We start from the raw sequence: 7,505 nt of genomic DNA, 5'->3' as shown, positions 1-7,505 counted from the left end.
AAAAAAAAAAAAAAAAAAAAAAAAACGTTAAACTAAGATAGTTAGAAACATTGTGTCGGCCAAGAGACAATGCCCAATCTTAACCATTTACAGATCATTACTTGGGGTAACTTTATGCCTAATTATGAGGCCGTGTTGATGATTAGAAAGACTAATCTGAAACACATCTGAGTTAGTGGATACCAGCGACTGTCTGAAATCCAGGAGACACAGATCTCCTTTTGAAGTCTTATTGCCTCTTATCCTTTATCAAGATTTTATCCCCGATATTTTAGATGTGACTGGAGTAGACGAGTGTGCGTGACAAAAATGAGCATGAGCGAATACTGCATTAAGTGTGCCAGTGTGCTCTGCCCTAAAGAAAGTAATGGGGCTGGGCAGTGTGGGATCGCTAGCCAGGAGTGGTAAGCTCTAAAGTCCCAGTCCCCAGGTCTGCAACAGAAACAAAAAGAAAGTAACCCAAAGCGGGGTGCTAGAGGGCAGGTGAGTGGGGAAGGGAGGCTTGCAGAGATGGAGTGTTAGGTCCTAACTGCAGACAGACCCTGTGTGGCTTCCCCAGGAGACACCAGGCAGCATTTACTGGTTATTCAAAAGGCCAGAAATTAAACTTCATGTAAATTTGGGGGGAGGAGGTGTTGTTGTTTGCTTGTTTGTTTTTTGTATTTTTAAAATAGAGTATCCCTATATAGCCCTAGCTGTCCTGGAACTCAGGTAGATCTGCCTGCCTCCGCCTCCCTGAGTGCTGGGATTAAAGTCATGTGCCACTACCACCCAGTGTGTGAATTCTTGATATTAGCTGCTAATTTAAATGTTTTTTAGACTACATGAGTATTATCTGTTTAACAGTTGAGTGCTTAAATCTATATATGCATATACAGATATATATAAATTATGGGGGGGGGGGGAGAGGGAGAGAGAGGGAGACAAAGGGAGAGAGAGAGGGAGGAGTTTAGGTCTCTGACCTAAAGTAGTATTGCAAAGAACCAATCCCTCTGCTGTCCCTGGGCAGGGATGCCACAAGATGCACAGCTCAACTCTGTCCCCACCTGTGCTCTCCAGACCTCACAGGGGACTAGTTGAGGCAGTCGTAGAGCAAGTCACCTTCCTAGAGGACAATGTGTTTGCTTCCCCTGCACCCAGACCTCTAGTCTTTGCTTTTCCAAGACTCCGCTCTCCATTGCATTAGTATAAATCATTGCTCCTGGGACTCAGGAGCGCTGTCTCCTATTCCTCGCTTGGCTGAGACATCACCGTGTATCTTTGAACAAGTCCTTTCTCCTGTCTGGTTCGCTCAGAATGAGGGATGCATAGTGTTGAGAACTTCTCCAGTAAGCACTTATTTTATGTGTATGAGTACACTGTAGCTGTACAGATGGCCATGAGCTATCATGTGTGTGGCTGCTGGGAATTGAACTCAGGACCTCTGCTCGCTCCTCCCAGCTCGCTCCAGCATAATTCACTGTAGCTGTCTTCAGACACACCAGAAGAGGGTGTCAGATCTCATTACGGGTGGTTGTGAGCCACCATGTGGTTGCTGGGAATTGAACTCAGGACCTTCAGAAGAGCAGTCAGTGCTCTTACCCACTGAGCCATCTCACCAGCCCCAAAAGCCCATGTTTAAATAGAAAATTGTTTGTGTAATTGACATGCCACAGTCCCCAGTGCTCAGAAGGCAGAGACTAGAGAACCACTGCAAGTTCCAGGCTAGCCTTATCTGCATGGATACAAAGGCCAGCTAAAGAGACACTGTCATGAAAAAAAAAAATCACTGGGAATAATGGCTCAGGCCTTGAATCACAGCACTCAGGAGGCAGAGGCAGACAGACTTGAGTTCAAGGCAGCCTGGTCTACATAGTTAATTCTGGGACAGCCAGAGTTACATAGTGAGACCCTGTCTCGAAGAAACAAAAATAAAATAAAATAAAATGCAAAAATAAAAATCAGTGGATAAGCCAAACAGAAAACTGAAGTGGACATAAGACAGTAAGGAAGTCACTGACTAGGCAGGGCAGTGGTGGCACATGCCTTTAATCCCAGCACTTGGGAGGCAGAGGCACGCAGATTTCTGAGTTCCAGGACAGCCAGGGCTATTCAGAGAAACCCTGTCTCGAAAAAAAAAAAAAAGAAGAAAAGAAAAGAAAAAAGAAAAAAAAAAAAAAGAAATCACTGACTGGGCTAGAGAGATGTCTCAGCAGTTAAGAGCACTGCTTGCTCTTCTAGAGGTCCTGAGTTCAATTCCCAGCAACTACACGTGGCACATAACCATCTGTAATGGGATCTGATGCCCTCTTCTGGTGCATCTTAAGATAGCTACAGTGTACTCATATACATAAAATAAATAAATAAGTAAATCTTTTTTTAAAAAGTAAAAGAAATCATTTCTCAAGGGAGGGAGTGAGGATTAAAGAAAAAAAGAGAGAGATAACATTATAGTATGGCCCCAGCAAATGCTGAGTGGGTTTAATTTTTTCCAGTCTACTTTTATATCATTCCAGGTGCATACAAAGAATGGGGTCATTTCTAAGTCATAAGCAGGATAGTCAAGGAACAAAGGCATAAACAGAGGTCCTGAGGTCACTGTTTCTAGAACTTACCAAGATGATCAAGAATCAAGGAACACATTCCTCAGCTGTATTTTTCTAGAGCCTACTTCCCTGTCCTAGCCCAATGTCAAATATTCTTGCCAGTTTCCTAGAAGTGGCACCACAAGCTCTCTGCAAATCACAAACCACAAAATGTAAAAAAATAAAAATAAAAAATAAAAAACTTACACCTGTTTTTCAAATCAAATCTCTCCCGAAAGCCCAGACTGTAAGCTGTGGAGATGGAGCCCAGTGGTGTCTCCGTCTCCATCCCAGGGGCCTGCAGGCCATCATTGAAGTCACAGGGTTGGGGGTAGGGCTAGAAAGCACATGGAAACCCCTGGTGTAGTGACATCCTGAGGCACACAGGAGGAAAGCTGCCCTGGTCCTCAGTCCGCTATCACAAAACGTCTCACCCAGGTGACCATTTTAAAAACAACAGCTCGTTTGTCCCAACTTTGGAAGCCAAGTCCAAGTCAGCAGGCCTAGTGCCTGTAAGGGCCACGCAGTGTCGCATAGGCAGCCATCTTGCTCTCTTCTGAGGCCACTGACTTCATGGATACAGATTCTGTGACCTCATCAACTAGAAGAAGGTTAGATGGGAAATTCAAGTAGTAAGTAGTCCAGTGTGCCGCATACACTTGGATTGAGGAATGCGTTTCTGGGCAGCTGCTTGCTGTCCACCATTGTGTTGGAGCTACAGCACACTCCTGGGGCACGTGATCGCTCACTCACTCGCTCTCCCCCACGCCCCCTCTGTCTCTCTCTGTCCCCCCCTTTCCCTCCCTCCCTCCCCCCCCCTCTCTCTCCCTTCCCCCTTCTCTCTCTCTCTCTCTCTCTCTCTCTCTCTCTCTCTCTCTTTCTCTCTCTCTCTCTCTCTTCCACAGCAATGCAGTGAGCAGCTGCTGACTGACACTGGCCTAGGTTTGACCTCAGTTATAAGTCAGTATCTCCCTTTATCGTAGATACTGACTCACACTTTTTACAAAGCAAGAGGGGGTTATGCAACAGGAAACTTGCTTTATTATATGATACTACTATCATTATGTACTGAGCACTCCTGTGTTGAGTACTCTATTAGGTGCTTTTCCTTGATTACCACATTTCAACCTTACTGTGTCCTGGACGCTAAATGTGATCAGTCTCTTTATTTGTGCATAAGGACACTGAGATCTGGGGGGAAGGGGAGGAAAGGCACAAAAGCACCCCAATCATTTCTGTCTGATGTCACGCACCCAGGCAAGAGGGAATGCAAATTGGTCTGTGGGGTTCCCTGTGCGTGCTTCCTCCCCGTGGCTCCCTATTTCCCCCAAGGGATTCATGCTGAGTACACTTAAATGAGTAGACCTAAATATTCATATTTTTATATGAAGTGGAGGTAAGAGGCAAGCTAACACCACGGAGGTACCTCACCAGAGGTCAGACCTGAGGACCTGTTGCTCTCCTGTATCTCTGTAGGTGCCAATCAATACAAGTACGGCAAGAACCGGGCGGAGGAGGATGCCCGAAGGTACCTGGTAGAAAAAGAGAGGCTGGAGAAAGAGAAGGAGATGATCCGGACAGAACTGACGGCCTTGCGACAGGAGAAGAAGGAGCTGAAGGAAGCCATTCGGAACGACCCAGGTAGGTACCTGCCAAGGCATTGGGGCACACAAGGGCCATTTAGCCTGAGCACTTCCCCTGGCACAGGGAAGGGAGGCCTCTTACACACATTTCCTGGTTTCCCACCCAGGAGGGATGGGCTCCCCCCTGACCCTCCTTGTCATCATCCACCCTGTCTAAAGCAAGCCTGGCAGTTTAATAACTGCTTCAGATAGAGGGTGGGAACCATCCGAGTATGGTGGAACTGAGACAGATTCTTACCTCAGCATCTTGACTCTTTTGGGTCCTGCATTCATTCACTCTGATGAAAAACAGTGGATTTGATGAGCAGCGATATTTCCCAGGATCTCTGGAATCCAGAGACCTCAATAGGCCTTGCCTACTCTGGGTGTCTCTAACCCCATTTCCCACTGCTTCTTTGAATTCTTTACCTAACTGCTGTTCACACTTCTGCCTGGGTTTCTCCCGTGTGCTCTGGGGTACAGGACGTCCTGCCTTATAGAATATGCATGGCCCTTATGGAGCATACAATCTATGGACCCTTCCCTAAGAACAGAACATGCATCAAAACGGTACAGACAGATTCAGTGGGCCGACCTTAGAGCCTACCCATTTAAGAGGAGGATTTCTAGTGTAGAGATTGTAGTGTGAAAGAGAAGTATTAATGAAAATTTGTCAGCTTAAACTAAATAAGCAACAGGTCCTCCTGGAAAACCTGGTCTGTGGAAAGCTCTGTACTGTGACTCCAGTACACAAGTAATAGAAGCCCAAATCACACTGGCGTATCAGAAACAGATACGCAAACTGAGAGATCAGGTGTAGTGAAGTACAAGGAAACATGCCTTCATTCTCTTCCTCTTTGTGGTGACACAGTGGCTGCATAGTATAAGCTTTCACCCAGTCCTTCTGGACACTCCAGCGAAGGCTGGGGTCTCTTCCCAGTGGCCACAACCAAAACCTCAGGATTTTTTTTTTTTTTCGAGACAGGGTTTCTCTGTGTAGCCCTGGCTGTCCTGGAACTCACTCTGTAGACCAGGCTGGCCTCAAACTCAGAAATCTGCCTGCCTCTGCCGCCCAAGTGCTGGGATTAAAGGCGTGCGCCACCACCAACCGGCCAAAACCTCAGGATTTGCTCCATTTGAACCAGCTCTTAAACCAATCACTGTGATTGTGGGCCAGGCCCGAGCTATGTGGAACCAACCCACTCAAAGCATAGGGAATGAGAGGGCAAGGGTGGTTTTGTAGTGGAATATTAGGGTGCCATTTCCTGAAGATGGTGGCTGGGCAGATATAGCCTACACCACAATGTGGTTGGTGATGCACCTCAAAGTCCATCTTTTAACGGACCCAGGGTGCTGGAAAAGCCCTCCGGGAGAGACAGATGGTGCCTGCACCCACGCAGACTTTCTCATCCATATCTCTGGACTCAGGAGCAAAGTTGAAGGCCTTGGAAGAGGCTGTGGCCACTCTGGAAGCTCAGTGTCGTGCCAAAGAAGAGCAGAGGATCGACCTGGAGCTCAAGCTGGTAGCTGTGAAGGAACGCTTGCAACAGTCCCTGGCCGGGGGTCCAGCCCTCGGTCTGTCTGTGAGCAGCAAGAACAAGAGCCAAGTGAGTCCTCCGTGGGGAGCCACTTCTGAACCCCTCACACACTACACAACACCCCCGTGTATGTTCTCACTCCCAGTTCTGACACTCAAAAGCGTCACTAGAAAATGCCATATGTCCCAGGGAGGGCAGGATTACCCTACTAGGCAGCATTGCTATCAGTGTTGCCAATGGTTGTATCTCTTCTTCATCTGCATAGCCCTGAACCGAGTGGGGGTAGGGAATGTGTGTCCATCCTTATCTATATGCTCTCTGTGTCCTGCCCCCAAGTAATTATTGGTTTTAAGAAGAATTGAGGGGTGCTGGGGAGATGGCTCAGCAGTTAGGAGCACTAACGGCTCTTCCAGGGGACCTGAGTTCAAATCCCAGCACCCCCACGGGGAGCTCTATAGGATCAACAGCTGCATTGTTTTCTCTTAGCAACAGGGAGATCACTAAGGTCTACAGCAAGCAGCGTCCCCCAACTTCCCCCAAGCCTCTGGATAAAGTGTTCCAACAACAACAGCAACCACACACACACACACACACACACACACACACACACACAGGGTGGTGGTGTGGTGCATGAAGCACATGAGCTGGCATGTATGAAACTTAGGTTAGATGACCAGCACCAGAAGCAACCCACAGGAGTTAGACTCTTTATCCTATCAGCCTCTCAGAGTCTGACTGAGAGGCATATACCAAGTGTTTGCTGGATGATTAGACGCCCTCCCTGCTCTCAAACAGCAACCCTAACTTGACTGATAAGTATGAGCTGCCACTGGGAGCTGTGTTCCAAGCCGTTCTCTATGGGCAGACCACACCCCATGATCTTCCTCTCTTTGGGGGCGGTGTTAGCCTCATTTTTCAGATGGAGAACCCATCCCTTCCTCCCAGCTGCTGCCTCTCAGCAGCACACTCACTGCTCTTCCCGCTCCCTGTGAGCCTTTTGATGCCCTTTGGAGACAGAAAAAAATAAGTCTTTTCTAAATGTTTTACAGGGTTGTCTCAGTTAGGGTCCTACTGCTGTGATGAGACGCCATGGCCAAAAAGCACTTTGGAGAGAAAAGGGTTTATGTGGCTCGCTGTTCATCATGGAAGGAAGCCAGGACAAAAACTCAAATAGGTCCTGGAGGCAGAAGCTGATGCAGAGGCCATGCAGGGGTGCTGCTTCCTGGCTTGCTCCCCAGAGCTTGCTCAGCCTGCTTTCTTATAGAACCCAGGACCGACAGCCCAGGGATGACACCACCCACAATGGGTTGGGCCCCCTCCCGTCAATTACTAATTAAGAAAATGCTCTACAGGCTTGCCTGCCACCCGATCTTATAGAGGCATTTTCTCAATTGAGGCTCCTCTCTCAGAAACCTGTGTTAACATAAAAGTAGACAGCACAAGAACTTATAGAGCTGAGTATTAAGTAGTTATCTGAAGATTTAACAGTGAAGAGAGTGTAGACAATAAGACAGAACGCCGAGTAGAAGTTAGGTGCATATACGTGCGCTCTGTGTAACAGCCACCCCCAAAGGAAACAGTACAGCTATGGGATTCGAACCCCAGCTCTCACACTATGCAACCACATGACTTTGCACAGAACTTTGACCTTCCTGATTTCATCTATAAACTGAAGTGATTAATTAAGAGTACTTGTTTTGCCGGGCGTGGTGGTTAATCCCAGCACTTGGGAGGCAGAGGCAGGTGGATTTCTGAGTTTGAGGCCAGCCTGGTCTACAGCG

The 7,505-nt window shown here is 47.6% G+C and overlaps 1 protein-coding gene across 2 annotated transcripts in view; it reads left to right on the top strand.

Annotated features, from left to right (window-relative positions):
• Afap1l1 (actin filament associated protein 1 like 1) overlaps positions 1–7,505 on the top strand; it is a 63,735-nt gene that overhangs the window by 51,984 nt on the left and 4,246 nt on the right. For both annotated transcript variants that reach the window (XM_031365817.1, XM_031365816.1), the window contains exons 16-17: positions 4,041–4,205; positions 5,615–5,793. In XM_031365817.1, the coding sequence (XP_031221677.1) occupies positions 4,041–4,205; positions 5,615–5,793 (344 nt within the window). The remainder of the gene's footprint in view (positions 1–4,040; positions 4,206–5,614; positions 5,794–7,505) is intronic.

This window comes from Mastomys coucha, unplaced genomic scaffold (genome assembly GCF_008632895.1).
Source record: "Mastomys coucha isolate ucsf_1 unplaced genomic scaffold, UCSF_Mcou_1 pScaffold13, whole genome shotgun sequence".
Taxonomy (NCBI): domain Eukaryota; kingdom Metazoa; phylum Chordata; class Mammalia; order Rodentia; family Muridae; genus Mastomys; species Mastomys coucha.
Note: the sequence above shows the minus strand (reverse complement) of the source record. Positions and strands in the feature narration are given on the sequence as shown.